General features: G+C 41.0%; 2 protein-coding genes across 6 annotated transcripts in view; one reads left to right on the top strand and one right to left on the bottom strand.

Moving 5' to 3' along the window:
- cep135 (centrosomal protein 135) overlaps nucleotides 1-7,671 on the top strand; it is a 33,064-nt gene extending 25,393 nt beyond the window's left edge. For 3 of the 5 annotated variants that reach the window (XM_011473118.3, XM_011473125.3, XM_011473106.3), the window contains exons 19-24: nucleotides 1-111; nucleotides 199-384; nucleotides 482-691; nucleotides 814-1,016; nucleotides 1,099-1,188; nucleotides 7,088-7,360. In XM_011473118.3, coding sequence (XP_011471420.1) covers nucleotides 1-111; nucleotides 199-384; nucleotides 482-691; nucleotides 814-1,016; nucleotides 1,099-1,188; nucleotides 7,088-7,244 — 957 coding nt within the window. In that variant the 3' untranslated portion in view covers nucleotides 7,245-7,360. Of the gene's footprint in view, nucleotides 112-198; nucleotides 385-481; nucleotides 692-813; nucleotides 1,017-1,098; nucleotides 1,189-7,087 lie in introns of all 5 variants that reach the window. The other 2 variants (XM_020702876.2, XM_023953874.1) reach the window with 2 other exon arrangements.
- chst14 (carbohydrate sulfotransferase 14) lies at nucleotides 7,474-18,417 on the bottom strand. The gene is made up of 2 exons (XM_023953882.1): nucleotides 18,101-18,417; nucleotides 7,474-8,781 (listed from the first exon to the last, which is right to left on the bottom strand). Exons 1-2 carry the CDS (start codon nucleotides 18,380-18,382, stop codon nucleotides 7,954-7,956), a joined length of 1,110 nt encoding a protein of 369 aa, XP_023809650.1. The 5' UTR covers nucleotides 18,383-18,417; the 3' UTR covers nucleotides 7,474-7,953.
- Nucleotides 18,418-22,479: the final 4,062 nt, after the last annotated feature.

Genomic DNA, 22,479 nt, shown 5'->3' with positions numbered 1-22,479 from the left:
GCCATACATGCAGAGATGGAGGAGGCCTTGCATGAGAAGGACGAGATGAAGCTGAGGGTTCACTCATACATTTCGGAAGTGTCAAGAATAGAAAAGCTAATAGCTACGAAAGTAATAGAATCCTGTCATCACCACATTTCCAGCTTTGATGCTGTCCTCTGTAGACCTCCTCTGCTCACTGTCAGGTTTGACCCACAGGAGCAGGAGAACAGGGATTTGTTGGAGCGGTTCCGGATGGCCCATTCTGAGGTAGAGGAGCGGGACCAAAAACTGCAGCAAGCTGCAGGCCTGAACAACTCCATCCGGCTGGAGCTTCTCTCCTCCGATGCAGAACGTAGACAACTGAGGGATACAGTCAGACGACAGGAGACTGAGATCCAGCAGGTGAGACACAAAGTAACCTCAGAATGGAAGTTTTCTCCTCCATGTGGTCTAGATTTGGATTAGATCCAGTGTCTTTACACTGTACGTTTTCTCCAAGCACATCCAAGTACTTCAGGCCTACGAGACCAGAGTGTCCTCACTGGCTCATGGGATGTCCAAGCTGGAGGGGGAGCTCCACAAAGAGCAGCAGGAGAAGGTCTCTGCACTTTCAGATCTGGCTTCTGTCAGGGAGCTTTGCGTCAAACTGGACTCAGGAAAAGAGTTAACAGCAAGGCAACTCACCGCCAAAAGCATGGAGCTGGAAAAGGTGAGAACTGGAGTTGTTGTAGGTCTTCTTGTATACATCTTTAGCCCAGGTCTTGTTGGTTGGTTTCCATTGAACACCTCAGCTGAAGTTTCATATCTCGCCATGTTGCTGCTTTGTCGTAGTTAACAGGAGAACTGGCAGATTTGCGATCAGAGGTGGAGCTACTCAAGAAGCAACTCGCCAGCGAGCGGCTGACCGTACGTAACCTTGAAACTTTGATCTCCACCACCCGGCAGAAAGAGTTCCAGTCTCACCTGGCTGCCAGTGAGAGGGAGTCTGAGCTGAAAGTCCTTCGTGACATGGTCACCATGGCTGACAACAAAACGTAAGAAATCCTCCTTCCATCAGCTCTGAACCAAATTAACTTAAGATTTCTTTTTGAATTTATTGTATTTGTGACATGCCAGGGAGGTGTCCCAGCTCCGTGGCAGACTGTCTCAGCTCCAGACAGAGAAGGACGTCCTCAAGAGACAAGTGACCACTGAGCGCTTTGAGCGGTGAGCGCCGTGATGCTCTAATGAAGCTGCTCATTTAAGGAGTGGAAGAAAGCATTGTTTTCTAATTACTTTAATTCATTATTTTTGCAGTCTCAAAAAGATCAAAATATTCCCTTCAAATAATCATATTTATGCTGTAATGATCCTGATTTTTAATGCTTTGAACTAAAAATGCAGTCTTTAAAAACAGACAAGAAAATACAAAAAAGAGAAAGAAATTACCCCCCCCCCCCCTTTGCCCCCATTACCCATACACAATGCATACAATGCATGGCTTGGCTCTGCTATGCTCTGAGGAAACAACCTGAGAGGCAGGTGGAGATTAATAAAAATTTTTGGATGTCTATTGGTGATGCGGACTGGTAGACGGTGCTGTGAGGCAGAGAATGATATATCAGGGTTGTGGGTGTCCTGGTTCAAGGGTGAGATCAGTTTTCATGCTGAGAAGACGAGAACCAATATTGTAAGGGTGTAAACCGTCTGCTTTGAAGAGATATGGTCTATTGTAAAATGTTTTTAAATTATCAATGTATGGAATTCTCATGAAATTACTATGTTTTTAATCAAATATGAGCCTGGTGGATGCGTGAGAACATCGTCTCCATAACATGGGGCAGGTAGTGGTCTGCATATGATGCAGTTTGTTTTTTTTGTTTTTTTTCCAACTTGTTTTGTCCAACAACTGAGCAAATAGATGAGATCTGAAAGCCTTTTGTGTTGGACAGATTTTACTGTTACTAAAACCGGTTATGTATTTTTGGGTCACCAGGGTGTAAATTTGTATAAACCCCTTTTTGTTTTGTTTTATAATTTATAACCGCGACACCGGAACACTGGAAGCTGCTGCTTCATCACCACGGTTATCAAAAATCCCACACCGTCAGCAGAATGGTAGAAAAGGCACTAACAGGGCTGGTTAAAAAACATACCAGTAAAAGTCACTGAGAGCAGCAGTAACTCATAGGCGCCTCTGCGCCGCACGCGCCTCCTGGATTTTTTCACACTGCTTTTAACTATTGCTTTTAACTTGAAAGCTGCGTCATCTGCATTTCTTCTTGCATTTTCCATGATGAGGGTCTGTTTGTGCTATTCATTCACAAAGCAGGAATTTACATTAACCTTGCGTCTTCCTCGAAACATTTACTGTATTCCCCCTGTCTCACTCTTACCCTCTCTGCTCGAGCGCCCCTAGCGGTCGTTAGAAAAAAATGCATTAAAAAAATGCATAAATTAGCCACATCGGCTTATAATCCGCTAATTACGGTACAAAACAAAAAAGTGAGAAACAACTGAAAATATGTCTTATTGTAGGTTCTTCAAAGTAACCACCTTTTGCTTTGATTACTGCTTTGCACACTCTTGGCCTTCTCTGGATGAGCTTCAAGTCACCTGAAATGGTCTTCACTTCTCAGGTGTGCCCTGTCAGGTTTAATAAGTGGGATTTCTTGCCTTATAAATGGGGTTGGGACCATCAGTTGTGTTGTGCAGAAGTCAGGTGGATACACAGCTGATAGTCCTACTGAATAGACTGTTAGAATTTGGATTATGGCATGAAAGAAGCAGCTAAGTACAAAAAAACGAGTGGACATCATTACTTTTAGAAATGAAGGCCAGTCAGTCTGAAAAATCTGGAAAACTTTGCAAGTGTCCCCAAATGCAGTCACAACAACCATCAAGCGCTCCAAAGAAACTGGCTCACATGCGGACCCCCCCAGGAAAGGAAGACCAAGAGTCACCTCTGCTGTGGAGGATGAGTTCATCCGAGTCAGCAGCCTCAGAAATGGCAGATTAACAGCAGCTCAGATTAGAGAGCAGGTCAATGGCACACAGAGTTCTAGCAGCAGACACATCTCTACAACAACTGTTCAAAGGAGACTGTGTCAATCAGGCCTTCATGCTAGAATATCTGCTAGGAAACCACTGCTAAAGAAAGGCAACAAGCAGAAGAGACTTGTTTGGGCTAAAGAACACCAGGAATGGACATCAGACCAGTGGAAATCTGGGCTTTGGTCTGATGAGTCCAAATTGGAGATTTTTGGTTCCAACCAACGTGTCTTTGTGCGACGCAGAAAAGGTAAAGGGATGGACTCTACATGCCTGGTTCCCACCGTGAAGCATGGAGGAGGAGGTGTGATGGTGAGGGGGTGCTTTGCTGGTGATACTGTTGGGGATTTCTTCCAAATTGAAGGCATACTGAACCAGCATGGCTACCACAGCATCCTGCAGCAGCATTTTATTCCATCCGGTTTGCGTTTAGTTGGACCATCAGTTATTTTTCAGCAGGACAATGACCCCAAACACACCTCCAGGCTGTGGAAGGGCTATTTGACCTGGAAGGAGAGTGATGGGGGGCTGCACCAGATGACATGGCCTCCACCGTCACCGGACCTGAACCCAATGGAGATGGTTTGGGGTGAGCTGGACTGCAGAGTGAAGGCAAAAGGGCCAACAAGTGCTAAGCATTCTGGGAACTCCTTCAAGACTGTTAGAAGACCATTTCAGGTGACTACCTCTGGAAGCTCATCAAGAGAATACCAAGAGTGAACAAAGCAGTAATCAAAGCTAAAGGTGGCTCCTATGAAGAACCTACAAGATGACATTTTGTTATTTTTTGTTATGTATAACGTGTTAATTCATAGTTTTGATGCCTTCCGTGTGAATCTAAAATTTTCATGGTCATGAAAATAAAGAAGACTTTTTTGAATGCGGTGTGTCCAAACCTTTGGTTTGTACTCTATATATAAATAATTTAATTAAAGGGGAGTGAGAGGGGAAAGGTGGGGGTTGGTTTAGAAGAAAAATAAAAAAAGAGAGCGGGGGAGAAAGTGAGGGGATACAAGTGCCTAGTGGCAAATTTGAATAGGTTATGATTTTAAGCTGTGTGATATTTATGCTAGATCTGCAGAAAGGCAAATATTATATCCAAACCTGAAATTCTGACACTAAGATAAATGGAAGATATCTGTCCATCAATACACTGTGGGTTAGCAGGAGAGGTAAAGCAGACAGGGAGCAGTGTGCACGTGCACATTGGGGAGGAGATACATGCACGCTGCCGAAGTGAATCATGTGATCATATGGGGAACCAGATCCGGGCGCCGGACACAGAGACGTGGGCAAAGGACGAAGCCAGGCGGGTGAAGACCGGCCGCCCCTCCCCAAACCCACCTATGTATTGTGGTGTGGGGGTGCAGTGTGTGTGCTGCAGGTAAAATGGGGGGGTCTCCAGTGGGGTGGCGGGCATCAGTGCTGCCAAGCAGCAGAACCGCTGCTGCAAGTGTAGTGTGTATTTGCTGTGTGTGTGGTGGCAAGCATTGTGTGGTGTCTAAAGTGAAAGTTAAAATTGGGGGCGAACCGGCGAGAGATGAGCCCGGATGTTTCACTGTGCCCCCGTCCACAAGACCATCCCCACAAGCCCTTAGATCAGGGGTCTGCAACCTGTACCATTCAAAGAGCCAATTAGATAAGTTTCCCACAGAAATGAAGTACAGGGAGCCGCAACACTAAGGGTGTTAGAAAAAAATCATTTTGCTGAAATATCGCAAATGCTGTCAGGATATTTATTTCATAATTAATTTATTTTAATTATTTATGAGCGTTTCTTTTGATCTTTTGTACACTTGTTTCCATTTTTTCTACTTCAAATACAGAAAACCAATAAATTATTTCAATTTTATGGATGACAACTATTTTTTATTAGGAAGCAGCTGTTTGTTGCCGGTCTGGAATCATCAGCAGTGAGTCTGAGCCCCGCCTGCGCTTCTCTACCTGTTCACATCCTCTGGAGCTCCAAGTTGTTTACCTCCCGCGTAACCCCCCCAGTGTGATCTACACACACAGCGCAACATACGGTCATCATAGCAGCAAGTTGACACGACAGTCGGGGCGCTGTGGCGCAAATTTAATTGCTAATGACTGTCTTTTTAAAGAACTTTCCATCCCATAATAGACTCTGGTCGACGTTCACAGCTGTGCAGACACGCCCCCTCCGCACTATTTTACAATCTTACAATATGATAGTTATTTTACTAAACCACAGAGAGCCGCAGCTCAAGGATGAAAGAGCCGCCTGGGGCTCCGGAGCTGCAGGTTGCCGACCCCTGCCCCAAATGAATCAAGGTGTCTACCAGCGACAAAAAGTGGAATGGAAGGCGGGTGCCAACGTGAACCCAAAGAGAGTCACCCCCAGGGCAACCAGGCAGCCAGGAGGCGGCCAGCCAGCCGCAGACAGAGGCTGAGCCAGCAAGGAAGGAGCCCAGTCCGCACCCGACGGGCAGTAGGTCCAGCACCACCACTCATGCCCCTGACCTTCCTGATGGACTAGCACAGCACCAGGCCCGCCAGACCCCAGCCCAGTTTATGTTTAACAGTTGGATGTTGTGAATGAGGTTAATAAAGTCCATTTTCAGTACTTGCGTACTTATTTAAAACTGGAACTTAAAGTATTTTTAGAGTGCATTTACTGATGTTCAATTTTCAATTCAATTCAATTCAATTTTATTTGTATAGCCCAAAATCACAACAACAGTCGTCTCGATGGGCTTCGAAGTGAAACATGAACTCAAAAGGATCACGAATACAAAGAGTTCAATAGGAAAATACTAAAATGAACTAACAAACTGACTAAGCTATACTGGCATCCCTGCCCTTAGACCCCCCTTCGCGGTAAGGAAAAACTCCCAAAAAAAAACGGATTCCGGAAAAAACAAAGAAACCTCAGGGGTGTCCACATGAAGGAGGGATCCTCCCCCAGGACGGACAGGTGATTTACCAGAACTCTTAGAGAAGAATTAACTTATCTAAATCTACAACTACATATATAAAATCAAGCAGACGAGCTTCATCCAGCTGTGGTCGGGGGGACAGTCAAAGGCGCGAGTCGAGCCGGAGACAGGAACCACGGCCAGGTGTAGGAGCAGGAGCAGAGATGAGGTACTCTGTCAGGTACAGAGCAGAGACGAGCCAGAGATGAGCCTGAGACAGGATCCACAGCCAGGTGTAGGAGCAGGAGCAAAGGCGAGGTAGACTGTCAGCAACTGGAGCACGGATGAGCCAACAGGAGTCTGGAAGCACTCCCACTCCCCAGGAGGGGAGAGGAAAAGAGGGACAATACATGAATCGCACTGCACCAAACAGAGGCATGGAGAACTAAATGATGAATAATGATCAAGAATGGAGAAGAGAGGAAGGGTAGAAGTAGAAGAGAAAAGAGGACAGAACCCCAGAGCACCATAGTTACCCCAGCTTCAACTTCTAGCAGCCTTTTAAAAGAAATAGTTACTATTAAGTTTAATTTAAACAAATTAACATTAAGTTAAATAATCTCTGAATACTAACTAGTCTGACAATAAGCCTGTCCAAAGAGGAATGTTTTCAGTCTAACTTTGAATGTAGAAACTGAGTCGGCCTCTCTTCCATGAGCTGGGAGTTTATTCCATAAGACAGGGGCTTGGTGGCTAAATGCTCTACTTCCAACCGTACTTTTACTAATTCTAGGAACCACAAGCAGTCCTGCATTTAGTGAGTGAAGTGTTCTTATTGGGTGGTAAGGGACTATGAGGTCCTTAATATAGGACGGGGCCATTCCATGTAAGGCCTTATAGGCTAACAGTGAAGTGAAACTAACACAGGAGTGATGTGATCTCTTCTGCTAGTTCCAGCTAACAATCTAGCTGCTGCGTTCTGAACAAGCTGAAGACTTCTTAAGGAACTCTTAGGACACGCTGCTAACAAGGAGTTACAGTAATCCAGCCTCGACGTAACAAATGCATGGATGAGTTTTTCCGCATCACTCTTAGAAAGTATATTTCTGATCTTAGCAATATTCCGCAGGTGAAAAATGATGTTGCTTTTTGCAAATGCAAAAACTGACTAAATGTAAACATTTGTGTGTTTTCAGTGAAAGGGTGGTTCAGGAGATGCGCAGACAGGGTCTTTCCTTCTCATCCCTGGACAGCAACTCTTCCCTCACAGCCTCCAGCGGCATTCACGGTGCCTCCCAACACTCTATCTTCCAAACTCTTGAGCGCTCTTCTGACAAGTCAGCAGACAAGTAACCTGAATTTGAGTGTCAGAGACCTGACATCCTTCATTTCTGCATGCACTCTGGATATTACCCATCTCTTTTTCAAGGACAGCAGAGAAAAATTCTGTATTGAAAAGTGAGTTGGACACAAATCCTTCCAGAAATGCATGCTGAATGAAATCGCTTCTAGCACTCCCCATTATTACCGTACTATTTTCTTCAATAAATCATCCAAATTTTAGAAAGAAATAAGCAGAAACTACTGCTTGAAATTAGATTTTTTCCTTTCAGAATAAGCAGCTTGTTCTGTCAGTATGATGTTCCGAGTTATTGAAAAATCCTTTCATTTCCAACATTTTTATCTCTTACATGTTAGAAAAACATGCATTATGTGGCAAAACTTGTATTTTTTTTTTATTATGTTAAGTTATTAACAAAATAAAGGTGTACATAAACCATGAAGCTCAGTAAATGGTCCAATTCCATTACATGCTGTGTGCTTTTGCCTGCTAAGTCTTTTTCACTTTTAAATCTTCCCATGAACAAATACAAAAACAATTTTGACCATATCTGTCATTGTGTAATAAAACAACTATTGTAACAGATACTTTAAGGCTGGTTTAAAACCTTTTCAAGCTTTAGTGGGTTGAAGTCTGGTCAAACAGCATTGCAGCAGCATTGCAATAATTTGCACCCCTCTGCAAACACAGATGATTGTCTATAAAATGGTGAGGCACTCCTTAATGCCTGCAGTGGTCCATGGTCATGTTGGGAAGAGGATAAGTGAATAAGGAGAAGTCTAAGATATACTTTGGGAGGAGTTCTCTCAGAAGCTTCTGGGGCAAACTGCACAGGTAAAAGTGTAAGGTCTCTGTAGTAACTGGCTTGTACCACGTCTGCCTTTCGGGGAAGTGAACAGAAGAAGGCACATTGATGAGTTGCAACACAAAGTCTGCATCGGTTTCAAGGTGTTCATAGGAGCCAATGAAATCGTAGGACATGGCACAAGGCTGGCAGAGGTTGTACATAGGCATCCAGTGCTCATTCATGCGCTCCACGTCTTCGTCCACCAAATAACGGATGAACTCTGTGAAGGTCACATCATCTCCTCTCACAGACTGGACCTTGGTGTGGCTCTTTCTGTATCTCTTTACGATCTCCACCCCATATTTTTTCTGGTAGGACTCAATCTCTCCAAATTTGTTCCTGTACGCCGACAGGAGCCGCTCCAAGGGCTCCCGTACAAACATGAACTTGAAGTAGTGCTTGAGGCGGTACCGGATCTCCTCTGGCTTCAGAGAGGACAGAAACGTCAGATCGCTGTGGTGGTCCATCTTAATGTTGACGTCTACACTCTCCAGCGCTCCATTCAGGACCTTTAGAACCCTCTTCCAGTTGGAGCAGGCCACCTTGGGCACGTAGCAGTAGAGGAAGCGGTACCTGTCGTTCACCAGAACGTGATGCAGCAGTGTCTTCCTCTGTAGCGGGCTTAGTGACCAGATGTTGTGAGGCATGTTCCTCTGCTTACACATGGTCTTGATGGTCCGGTTGCGGATCTCCTGAAGGATCTAAAAGTCAACAAAAACCAGTAAGTTTACAGGTGTTTGTAAGGTGCGTCTTTGAACCGATATGAGTTTTACTGTAGATAAATGGACAATGTTTCTAGATCTCTCATTTGTTTAAATACTACATGCAGGTCATCATTTGTTAATTTTCATTACAGATGAAACAAAAAAAGACTTTGAGACATTAGCAACAAAGCTTTTTAGGTGTTTCACACAAGGCTAATTATTTATATCAAAATCGATTATTAAAGCCATTAAGTCCCACTCTGATCATCTTTTGATTTATTGTCGAAGTGTATCCCTTTTTTTACACTCTCCTGCAAGTTTATAGCCCCTCACACCCCCAACCTGACATTGGCTGTGCAACAAAAATGCCAAGCAATATCTGTGCTATCCAGCCGTACAGCTTCCATCCAGATTCTAGCTCAGACAAAGAAAACAAAGACATTCATGGATCGATTTTTCTTCAAGTGGATGTATCAGAATGGAGTGGAGCAGGGAGCTTGTGGCCTGCCAATTGCAGTTTGTACGTAACAACTACAAGCTTGTTCAAATGTATTTTTTCATCTGCTCCTGATTCACCACAATTTGAATAAAGAAATACTCAGAAATGCAGTTTAATCTTAATTTTCTTTTTTGTATGTCCTCCAACATGAGAAAAATCCTAAAAGTACATGTTAAAAACACCATCATATTATTTAACTAAAACAAAAGTAATAAAAATAAAACAATATAGAGTCCAATATAAATCCAACATATGCAATCACAACAATATTACTACTTTAATCTTATTATATTTTTTATTTTATGACTTAAACTTTATTCATTTTTAAAGACAAAATTACAATATTCCACACAAGGACAGAATACAGAACTGAGATGCAGTTCACTGTGGGAAAAAAACAACAACCCTACAACTTTCGAACAACCAAACCAAAACAAAAGAAAATTAGAAAAGACATACCAAAAACAAAACAAACCAGCAAAACAAAAAAGACAAATAGATACCAAATCTGACAGCCCTTATACATGCGTAAATGGATCTAACATTACATAACAGAGAATTGAGGTCCTTATTATATGTTTTAGATGTAAATAATTTTTCATGAAATCCGGGGGAAAAAACAAAAAAATAGAAAGAAATCCGGGGCTGCACGGTGGCGTAGTGGTTAGCGCTCTTGTGTCACAGCAAGAAGGCCCCCGGTTCAAGTGCCAGCTGGGGGACCTGAAACAGAATATCAATGGGGACCTTGTGGAGTTTGCATGTTCTCCCCGCGCATGCGTGGGTTTTCTCCTGGGTTTCTGGCTTCCTCCCACCGTCCAAAAACATGTTTCATAGGTTAATTTGTTAATCTAAATTGTCCGTAGGTGTGAGAGTGAGGGTTAGGGTTAGGGTTCTACCCTGCGACAGACTGGCAAACTGTCCAGTGGGTCCCCTGCCTTCGCCCACAAGTGGCTGGGATAGGCTCCGGCAGCCCCGTGAACCCGAAAGGGGAAAACAGAATAGAAAATGAGTGAATGAAATCCGGACTATTTGGAATTACTATTTGGCTTATCAAATAGTCGGGTGTGTTGTGCTGTCATGGTATTGGCTGCAGAGCCAACACCAACTTCAGTCTGCAGCAGAGGAGGAAAGAGCCATAAATGCTTATGGTCATAAGTTACAAAGCATCTTTTCAGAGGGGAATATGAGTTTGAGGGGTCATAGTGGTGTCTTCTTTGAATTAAACAGCACTCCTCAACCCGTTTCCTTAAGCATATTGTCTCAAAGGCGCATTATCACCGCCAAAACTGATGAACGCTTTTCAGTGCTGTTTGACCCCCACTTATTTAAAGAATGTTTTGATATTAATAATCTGATTGATCATTTAAGTGATCACTGTGTCACAATTCTGGATCAGGTGGCTTTTGTCAAATCCAATTTATCAAAGAAAAAAGTGTGTCCCTGACAGTGCTCTGAACCTTTTTTCTTCAATGATTTGTGATCTTCACTGGTGTCCATGGATATCATGAAATCTTTCCACCTTTATCCACCTTTTTCATGGTGGGAGAACACATCATGGAAGGGTGGGGTCATCTAAGATAGCACAAGGGATAAAAGAAACTTTCCCCCAGAAGAAGATGAATTATTCTTTATTAACCCACCATGGAGGGTCTGAACAGGGAAGTGAAGAACCGAAGGAAGATCCAGCCTTCAGCGGAGAGGAAAGAAAGGAAAAAAGTAATCGCAGGGAAGGTTCAACACAAGATAAATTTACGAGAGTTTTCAAAGTTTTAATGACATACCTGAGCTTTTCTTTCCAAACAATGCCTGTGACGCGGCAGTAACACGGCAGCAATATGGTAGTGACAGGGCTGGTTAAAAAAACATGAGCGTAAAAGTTCTAGTCTAAAACAGAAAAGAAGCTTAAAGTGCCTGAAATAAAAAAAATCTGTCAGTCCTTATTTAAACTAGATACATTCTAACCAACTGAACCATTTGATGCTGAGAAAAATAATTCAATCAATATTAAATGTAAATTGATCTGAAACATTAACACAGCAGCAGCAATATATTTAACGTTTTTAGTCTTAAGAAATAGGTAAAAAACGCTGTGCTGATTTTTTTTCTGAATGATGGATTGTTTATTCATGATCTCATAAAGTGCTGCTGTTTTCCTGCATTACCTGCTGTTTGTATGTCAAATTCTGACACCAACTAAACGACAGGCAGACAAAGAATACATTTATGCAAAATAAAGGCATATAACAAAAATGTCTACAACATTATTAGCATGAGCTGAGTAATCTAAAGGCACAAGATGATCCTGGTGTTGCACAATCCAGGCAGCGCTTGCTCTCCGTGTGTCCCGCTTCACCTGGCACCCTGAGCCCACTACCCCATGTTCAACACATGATATTTTTACAAAGAAAGACGGTACACAGAAAGAGTTTTTATAGTTGTAATAATATACCTGAGCTTTTCTTTCCAAACAGTGCCTGTGACGCGGCAGTAACACGGCAGCAATATGGTAGGAACAGGGCTGGTTTAAAAAAACCTAGTGGTAAAAGTCACTGAGAGAGAGAGGAAAAAAAGTCATGGAGAGCAGCAGTAACTTATAGGCGCTCATGCGCCGAAAGTTTTCTTCCATAACAGTGACACACCATTACACAGCACTAACAGGGCTAGTTTAAAAAACATGAATGTAAAAGTCTCTGAGAGCTTTCTTCATCTTCCTCCTGTGCACTGAAACCATGGAAGTCTTCTTCCTTAGTGTCGGATTGGAATAGCGTCAGACATTCTTCGCCATACACTCTCAGTCTCTCCCTCGTTGTCGCTGTCAGTGTCACTCTCATCCTGAGGTAAATTCACGCCTGAGCTCGCCTGTCCTCCGTCACACAGCAGACCGGCTTTTCCAAAGCCGTTGGTGATGGTGGATGTTTTCACACTGCTTTTAATGATTGCTTTTAACTTGAAAGCTGCGTCATCTGCATTTCTTCTTGCATTTTCCATGATGAGCGTCTGTTCGTGCTATTCATTCACAAAGCAGGAATTTACATTAAACTTGCGTCTTCCCCGACACATATACTGTATTCCCCCTAGGGTTGGGCGATGTCCCTTAAATTGGCCGTTGACGATGTTTGCTGTCAACCATCGGGATGGACGATGACATCGTCGGGGGGGGGGTATTTTTACATTTTTCGTTCTTATATAACTGCTATTCGTTTTTTTGCTTTTTTCATTTTATTTCCCAACTAATGGTTAATCCGCGATGATACAGTATAAACTGAGGGAAATGACTTTAACAGAAAAAGTAACAAGCAAGATAGAAAAGAAGTAGTCCGCTCCCGCACTTAACAAGCGAAGTGGACCGGCGGAGGGCGGATTTACAGCTTTATGTTTGATGGGAAGGGGGGGGGGGGGTACATGAGCGGTATGTGTGGGAGATTTAAGACTGCGATCCGTCCCGCAGCTCTAGGGGTACTACCTACCGAACTCAGAACCGGGTCTAAACGTGTCTGAGCACAGCTCGGATCGTCAGCACACACAGGGGTTTGAGCTTCAAAGCAGAAATGTCGCTCAGTCCTTAGAAAACATTCAAACAATCACGCGGATGTGTTTCCAGTCGTGTCCCGACTAAATAAAGGCTGATGTTATTCTTACATGTTTACGTGCAGCCAGCAAGCAGCACCACCCAAAGCTAATGTTGTTAGCCCGTGTTAGCATACTGTTAATCCTGGCTTCGTTCAGAAAAAGCACTGACCACACGGATTAAAATTCAAATGATGAGCGAACAGGTGTTTCATAATAACCGTAACATTATTAAAAGCACGTTTAGAAGATCATCTCGTATTTTACCGAGCTGACATGTCAATGTATATAGCCGCTCGGCGCTGTTTAACATTGTTTTGTATTGAATTGTTACATTCAATAAAGTTTGAAAAAAAAAAAGCCGCTCGGCGGAAGTTATATCCCCTTCCGGTTTTCAAACCCTACTGCGCATGTGCGAATGATTTATTCCGACGGAAAGTGTGACCTTAGTGAACGTTTTTATATTCTGAAAACATTTTTCTGGGCCCATGTACACGGTTGGATTCTAATCCGACCATTGATCCCATCAAGATATTTTGCACATGTAACCGCGGCTTATGGTGTTGACGCGCAACGTGGCGAGGGCGTAGCATCACGATGGTGGTCTCTCCATCGGGATAAATTAGCCGCATCATTGAATAAGCCGCAGGGTTGAGAATGTGTGATAAAAGTAGCATCTTATAATCCGGAAATAAGGGTAGTTGCTTGTTTACTCTCATGCACCCACTACAGGAGACAGACACCTAGCATGAGAAGGCTCCATCTAATTGGTCAAACACGTACAGGACGTTTTTTTAATTCGTTTAAAACGTCAAGCAGTCATCTGATTGTTTTAGCATGTGTGTAAACATTTAAGCTAGCCATTTATCGCTGTTAACACAGTCTATTACGATATAAGATGACGATAAATTTGGAGTTAATTGTGCTGGCTTAGTTGTACCATAAAAAATACAAAGATTAAAGAGGGGAAACGCACACCTGCGATTCGGATGTTTGACTTGTTTCTGCAGCCTCCATCGCACCTACACACAGATCACCATATCCTTCCCGTGGCAGGGGCGCAACTACCTAATTTTATAGGGGTATGCGGCCACATTAAAAACGCACCCCCCCACACACACACAAACACACAGACATAAATGCACATAATAAAACGTCCCATCCACCCCCCCTAAAGCTATCTAAACATTCACACAACACCTTTATTGTTTAAATGTATAAATCTCATTGCTTACTACTATCTTACTTACTTACTATCTGATTGTGAATATGACGTAGCAGAACATTTTTATGAGCCATTGTCAACCGTGTATTGCCTCAATGATTACCCAAATTTGTGAGGTGAAGGCCATTAAGAAGGATCTTCTGAGTAATGCCTGGCCCCAGCCCTCTCCTCTGTACCTCTGTTTTCTTCTCCTTCTTCATCATCAGCTGATCGTCTCTCTTTCTCTCTATCATCATCATCATCTGATCATCTCTCCTCATTCTTCTCTGTTGGGACTGACTTGTCATGTATGTCTGCACTTGTTTTCCCAAAATAAGTGAACAGGTGGTGAGCAGAAGTTTAAACCAGATTGAGCATCTAGGTTTTTGTGACTTTAATAGTTTAATTAATCCTCCCTGAAGTCATCTCTGCTCTCTTTTCTATCAGATGCATCAACAACCTCATGTCTGTCTCCTTCACCTCTTGCCTGTGTTCTTCTCCACTTAATCACATGGCCAAGCAACAATTATTTCATGTTTTAAATAAATTAAACATCTTGCTAATGCATGTTTTTTTTAAAATGAAGAATACTATCTGAAAATGATTGACTTGGTATGAACTGGCTTTGCCCTGAACGTCCACTAAAAGACCAACCTGTTTCTTTCCTCCATCTGTCCTGATTCTTTCTCTCCATCCTCACAGCTGTATGATATTAACTTTGTGTTAGTAAGATTTTAAAAGAATACAGTGACTAAACTATATGTAAAAATAGAAACATTTGTAATTAGGGCCCGAGCACGTAGTGCAAGGACCCTATTGTATCTATATTTTTTTCTTCACATTTTTGAGGCCTTTAACATACCCTAAAACTCAACAATATTTGCACACACATCAGGAGTCGTGAAAAATTTTGTATTTTATAGGAGATCGGCATGGATACACAAAAATGGCTTGACAGCGCCACCTAAAAAATTTGTTTTTGCAAGCCCTGCCACATGCTTTAACATACAAGCTTGATTTTTTTCAGGGCATGTTCATCAGATGGATACCTACAGAAAAGTCTCTTGGTACCAAGCTGTCAGTCGCACAGGAAGTCTGCTATATTGATGTCAATATGTCATTGTCTGTATTTTGGTCATTTGCAGGCCTCATTCTAGAACGAACTACTCCTTGAGATTTGTGAATAATGACTCCAAACTTTGGTTTTGTAAACTAGACCCATGTCCGATGTTAAATTGCGAAGCTTTTAAGATGTTTGTGACCGTGGCAGCGCGTCGAAATAGGAGGTCATTTCGAAAACACGCCACGAAAAGACAAATGGCCATTACTCAGCCATGTATAATCTAATCTGATCTAAAATTGATGTGCATGATTGTAGTCTGACTCTGAACACATCTGCAGTGGAAGAATCCGGAACAGGTGTAGCGCCACCTGATGGCAACAGGAAATGACATGTTTGACTTGGAGCATCACTGCTTAACTTAAAAAAGCATCACTGCATCCAAAGACTGTCACCTTCAATTTTAAACAAAGTCTGTGAACATCCACCATACATTGGTCATATGTACTCAGAGACCTGCTAAAAGTGCACAATTGTGAAAAGGTCTTTTATATAGACAACTGTTTGTTTGCTTAGAGCTTTAAATATAAAAACAATTCTTCTATATCACTTAGACACAGATGAAGAACCATATCAACTGGATTAGTAACAGGGTGGCATGTTTAGGTTTAATTAGGTTAAAAACTTACATCACTAGACAACATGAAGCTGTTCAGCACATTATTGTCATAGCCTTGCAGCTTGCAGTTCAACTGGTTTTGTTTTCCAGTAATGTCGGTCAAAAATGCAAGTTCAGATTCACCATATTCATATTCACCATATTCAGCAGACATCTCCAATAGCACCTTGAACATCCTGTGCTGTTTTGCTTTGCAGCTGAGGTTATGATTTTCACAATAGGAGTCATGTGTCCAGAACCAATCACTTCTGCACATAAGGTCTGCTAGTGAATGACGCAGCAGTATTGCAGAAAAAAGTGTGTCCCTGACAGTGCTCTGAACCTTTTTTCTTCAATGATTTGTGATCTTCACTGGTGTCCATGGATTACATGAAATCTTTCCACCTTTATCTACCTTTGTCATGGTAGGGAGAACATGTCAATGGAAGGGGGGGGGGGGGGGGCATCTAAGATAGCACAAGGGATAAATAGAGCCTGACTGGGGCAGAATTGAGCAGGTTGCCTCCAAAGAAGGGGTAATGGCAGCGCTGAATTCTACAGGGTCCTTCTGACTCCAAATTAAAGAACCCAGGGAAGTCAATTTGGACTTCAACATTCCTTAATTACATATTATAAATAATTAATCGCATGCAGTGGCGGTTTTAGATATGGGCGATATGGGCGGTCGCCCAGGGCGGCACTTCATAGGGGGCGGCATTTGCTGTGCCCGATGCTTGCGTTACTCATATTGTGCTACATATTGTGCTACGATATTCAAAGAGGAAGCTTGTAGCTTTTAATTTGAAATTGCTTCAGCTGCCGACACTTAGCACTTTTACATTGACACATCAGACTCTTAAGAATGTCTTCATCCTATTTGCTCTTCACACTTATGGTGCAAAAAAAAAAAAAAAAAAAAAAAAATTAGATGAAATAGCTCAGAGTGAAACAACGTAAAACAGGCACATGAAAAGGAATTGGGCAGAACAAACACCCGTGCTCAACTCAATTTCGACAAAAGCAGGCAATGGGGATTATTTCCCACAATACTTTGCGCAGTTTTTCAGTTAGTTTTGGATGTGGCAACTTTATAAGAAATTTTTTCTTATAAAAAGAAAGACCCGACACGCACGTGACCACCGCCCTCTGCTGCAAGACGCTTGCGGCCACACCTCTTTGCGGTAGTCTTTGGAACATTAGTCAAAAAACTCGAGAAGGGGGCGCAACTCGCCGGTGGCTGGCTGAATCACACTAACAGGTGATTGGGAGTCTTTTTCTATCTGACAATCAACTCTGGGCCGCAGCTGCGCCTCCCGTCATAGAGACGGAGCCGCATGTGTCAGAGGGAAGGGGAGGGGGAGGGGGGATGAGCGCAGACCATTTTTTATGGATTGAGTTTTTTTGGTGGATTTCTGCTGTTGGTGTTGCACAAATTTAGGGAAATGCCAAATATTTTTGGAGTAATCCCACTGACGAGTTTTATGATTTAGTCTTTAATGTTTTATAAGACCTAAACATATTAATCACAATAAGTTTTTTTTTAGATCTAATCCCTCTGATATGTTTCACAAAGACACACACAGGGCGTCACACATTAAGAAATAATTGCTAAAAATGAAGCAGGAGTCCGGCTATAAAAAAAATGCTCTAAAAAATGATAAAAGAGCAAAAAAAATGGAATTATTTGATTTGTAATTTCTTATTAATATTTCCAGGCTTTCTTTGTTTTGTTCTGCAGCATGTTCATATTTGTATAATTTTGACAGAATATATTTCTATGGGGAGCAAAATATTATTTAAGGTTTAACTTGTGTTCCTGCTTTTATTTATATTTATGTTCAAAAAGTTCAGTTTAAAAGGTTTAAAAGTTTAGCTTTAGTGTGTTCAGTAAATGTTTATCTTCTTCGGCCCAAAACCTTAAGCGTGTTTTTAACTTAGGCCCCCTGTGTGACTTAGTTTGACCCCCCTGTAATACGAGTCTAGAAAAGTCATGCATTTTTTGTGTAAAATAGCTAAATAGAAGATAGGGAACACAACAGGATGTTGTCAAATTTTGTAGGTGTACGGAGGGGGGGGGGGGGCGCCTGTGGGGTTACTCGCCCAGGGAGTAAGTCAGTGTAGAACCGCCACTGATCGCATGACAGCAATGATTTAGTTACATAAATTGTGTAACTTTAGCAGTGTGGACAAGAACATGAAAAAAGATAACTTTTGTTGTAGCTAAAACTCTCTTTTCCCTCAGTAAATGCTATCAGGCACTGAACGGTCCCTTTAGCTGCTGTTCCTCGCTGCTATGGATCCCCGCTGCACGTCGAAGTTTGGATTTACCTGCGACTCCACGTCCACGCCACCCGGACCGCGTCTCTGCCGGATGAGGTCCGGCCGCCCGCCGTTGCCCCGCGGAGCAGGCGTCTCCATGCCGTTCAGCATTCCCTTCTCGATCATCATCAGCAGGCCTCCGGACGCGACGATCACCAGGAACGTCAGCACGGAAGGCAGCACGGTGGAGCCCCGGCGCAGGGAGCTCACGGCGCTCCCAAAGTTTGTGGCTGAGCTGCGGCGGCCTCCCTCCGGCCGGTTCAGCCCGAAGGCTTGTCTGCGCGGATGCATCGTTCGATTCCCGCCCGCAGCTTTTATCGATCCGCTCGGGTAACAGTTAGAAAGTAGTTTCTAACAGTTTGAAAGTAACTGTTACTACCACATACTACAAGTTCAACCAAGATCAATGCCAGCGAGGCGGCCAAACTGCTTCCTGTTGGAACTGTCATAATAAAATACTTCAACTAATCTGCTTTAAAATGAAAATGGATAAATGTTTTTCTGTCTGGCATTTATTTTAGTCTTCATTATGTATTTATGTTTGTATTTTAGATCTGTATTTTGAATTCCCGTGCAACAATAAATTAATAACTCTAACCTTGAAACAATTAATTTTCTGCAACTTTAGTATAAACAATAGATGCGACTTAGAAACCACCCAAATGAACAAATCTTTTTCTTTTTACACAAAGTACCCACTTCCACCTAAAATGAAAGAAACGCATTTTAAAATAATATCTTAAATTTACCCTGTTGGAGATTTTTTACATAAAAGATTCAAATTTGAATCTTTGAATTTTGAAATTGGAACCATGCATATTCTGTTCATCTGAAACTGAAACATTAGAACATCTTTTTTACAGTTGGAACCAGGTTAAAATATTTTGGTCTGATATACACAATTGGTTGTCACTCAAAATTTTAAATATTCCCTTTTTTTCCTTATGTGATATGTTCTTTTCTATATGGAAAATCTGGACCCGGGAATTTCTGATGTCATTAATGTTGTTATTATTTTATGCAAACATTTCATTCATTTATGTAAATGGAAAAATACATGCCCTTTGTTTAGTATTTTTTTGAATTATTTTTCTGATTATTATAAGTGTCTTAAATGCATTCCTAACAAAAACAAGAAAACTACAGTCATTTATCAAAATATATCAAAAGTATTATTATTTTGAATTGTTTTTGCCTTGCCTTTGCCTATTATTTCATTTTTATTTCTTTTTTTTCTATATGTGCATTTATAACGTTTGTATACCCTAACTTGGTTTGTATATTAGCATCTATAAAAAAAACAGAGGTACACACATTGTTAAAAATATTACTGTTTTTTCGTTCTTATATGTGTGTTTGATAGTAACAATTGTTTATTGTGCAAGTGACTGTGAATGTCTGAAATAGAAAAATGTATAATAAAGTTTATTGGAAAAAAATTTTTTTTGAATTCCCGTTTCCATTTTCAATTAAACAACTCAATGAGTTATATCACTAGAGGAGACATCACGTGGTTCCTCATGGGAGGAGAGCACCGCCATCTTGGTGAGGTCAAGTTACTTCTGCAGTGAATGCATTTGAACACATTTTTTGCATAATACCAGTTCATTGTTTGTGTTTCAACTGCCAAAATCAGAGAACTGAGTCCATGAAGGAGGAAGTATATCATTTCACAGATAAGTACTATAATTTTTTTCTTTTAATGCTGCAGGGGCTTCATTAATAGAACACATGTTGACATGCATGATGCTGCAGGGCTATTATCAACATGCTGCATGATGTACGGAGAATTTGCTGTCAACATAAATGTACATTTTATTTTGCTAAACCTGTATACAGCATACTAGGCTATTATAGTAATATAGATTTAAAAATTTCTGACTCAGTGACTGAACTGTTCACTATTCAGACTTAAGGAAAAAGTGGATCTTAGCAATAAAAAGAGCTAACCCAGATGAATCACTGTGGTACCAACCAGTAATACAGTCTGACTGTTCAAAACATTTTGTGGAAACACATTTTGATGAGAGGCCAGACTGTTTGCTTGAAACCCGACACCATAACATCTGTGTTACACAAATTGATCACTCACATGAATCAGTATAAATCTATTGTTTTTATTTGTTGTCGTTATTTTAGGGTAAATCTATTGTTCACTTTTGGACTTCTTTTGAATATTTATTTTATTATTATTATTATTATTAATAATAATATTAACAGACTTATATTTTATTATTTATTGACTTATTATGTATGTATTGCTATTATTTATTGTTTGTATTGACTTACTATTGATTTATTATTATTATTATTATTATTATTATTATTATTATTATTATTATTATTATTATTGACTTATTGTTGGGTTTTTCTAAATAATTTAAATTACGTGTCAAAGAGGTCTAAAACTCCTAAATTTTTACAAATAATTTTTTTAAAGTAAGAAGTCCTGCAACAATGCCTTTTCATTAAAGTTTGAGCTTTTAAGGCTGACTGTTTCTCTTCTTTAACAACAACAAATTATGTATCTATATATATATTATATATATAAATGTAATATATTTACATATATGTATAAATATATATAAATTGTAAAAACATATATAGTATATAAAAGCTACTTAGACACCACTAAAAGCAATAGAAATCATTGTCATGTGGGCGTCGTCGACCTCACCAAGATGGCGTCACGCTCCGCCACCGTCGGCCAGGCTTCTAAAGCGGGCGTGTCTCCTCTAGTGATATAACTCATTGAAACAACTGTACTGATAGATTTTCAAAATAAAACAACTCTAAATGATGTCAATAGCCGTGTCCGAATTCCTACCCTAACCCCTAACTACTAAAACCCTATATAGTGCAGCACTATATAGTTCTCTGAATTTTCAAAGCAATTCGGACACCATGCTCACTACTTTTCTCTTTCACGTGTTTTCATAAGGCGCTTGACACGGAAACAAAGTGGCGCATTACCGCCACCACCTGGTCTCGAGACGAACTACTTCTATTTAATGCAGAGAATATGACACCTATTTGTCAAAGTAAAAACATAATAAATATGAACATTTTACGAAGACTGTTTATGAATCTGCTGTGTTCTTATCATGGAAAACGTGGCTGATTTATAAATAATAAAATTACAAACACATTGGTGTTGATTTAATGTATTTGTTCAGAAATAAACCTCAAGTCATTAGTCCATGGCAATATTTATTTCTGTGCCGCTGAACGTTTTACGGGCTGTTGTGAGGAGGCATTTTTTTCAGTAGTTTTTTCTTCTGCCTTACTGAAAATAGCTTTGAATATGAATCTGTCCGTGTTCCTGTTGGCAATAATTCAAACGTTTTTCGTGAGATCAAACCAAAAACGAGCAGATATGCAGCATCACAGGACAGCAAGGAGGAGAAGCAGACGTCTCAGAAGATTTCCTCTGGATGCCCTGGCCAGACATGAACAACCTGTGAGTTAAACTTAAAGTTTTTTTTAAGTTAAACTTAAGCATTTGTCACTAATTGTGCTCAAGGTTACACAATCTGCTGGGTAAGACTTTAACATTCTTTTTCAACATTGGATTATGAGTTGTATAGTCTAACTACATGAAACACTTGTGAATTCAAAGTTTAGTATTTTTTATTCAGAGTCAAACCATATCACTTGTTTAAAACAAAAATACTTTCTTTTATTAAATACTTTCATTTTTCACACAGTAAAAAAAAAACAAGATTTTCTAGCATTTAAAAATACTTCATAAACTAAAATGTAAGACATCAAAAATAAATAGAAACATTCAAAAAATTAGATTTCATTTCCTCAATGAAATACATTAATTTTCCATTTTACAGGGTCTTCCACGTCTCTACTGCTTTGCCAACATAAAGGTTTCTGTCCTAGCTCTTCACGTTGACGGTCAGTCCGACACAAGACCGGATTTTCAGTTGACCCGCAGGACCATCGAGCATCTAGTGGAGCAGCTTCGGGTTCCTTTTCTGGCTGGCGTGTGGCACATCTTACAGTGTGGTAGCCAGGGCCTTTGACATGCTACGGTCCACTGTGAGGGACATTGTCCACAGGAAGGCGGACCTCCAGCTGAGGAGCAGGGTCATCCAGCTTCCCAGTGGGAATGAAGTGCCATTAGTCACGTCTGGTTTTTTAGCAGCTTGCTTGGTCTTCCACCTTCGAAAAAAGGTCGTGGGGAGCATCGATGGCTGCCACATAAGAATAAAGGCCCTAAAAGAAAATGCAGCTTGTTATTTTAACAGGAAGCTTTTTTAATCCATTCAAATGCAGGCTGGTTGTGACTCTAATGCCAAATTTATAGATATTTTTGTTGGGAATCCAAGATCAATCCATGATTCACGGGTTCTACGTAAAAGCCCAATTTATGTAAA

The sequence above is a fragment of the Oryzias latipes genome, chromosome 4 (genome assembly GCF_002234675.1).
Source record: "Oryzias latipes chromosome 4, ASM223467v1".
Lineage (NCBI taxonomy): Eukaryota > Metazoa > Chordata > Actinopteri > Beloniformes > Adrianichthyidae > Oryzias > Oryzias latipes.
The sequence above is the reverse complement of the archived record's forward strand: the minus strand, read 5'-3'. Positions and strand labels throughout refer to the sequence as shown.

Bases quoted from the DNA above. Each gene is read 5' to 3' on its own strand.
- chst14 (XM_023953882.1), bottom strand. From the start codon at position 18,382: ATGCATCCGCGCAGACAAGCCTTCGGGCTGAACCGGCCGGAGGGAGGC. The intron at 8,782-18,100 runs GTAAATCCAAAC...GTTGACTTTTAG, and splicing joins GCGTGGACGTGGAGTCGCAG to ATCCTTCAGGAGATCCGCAA.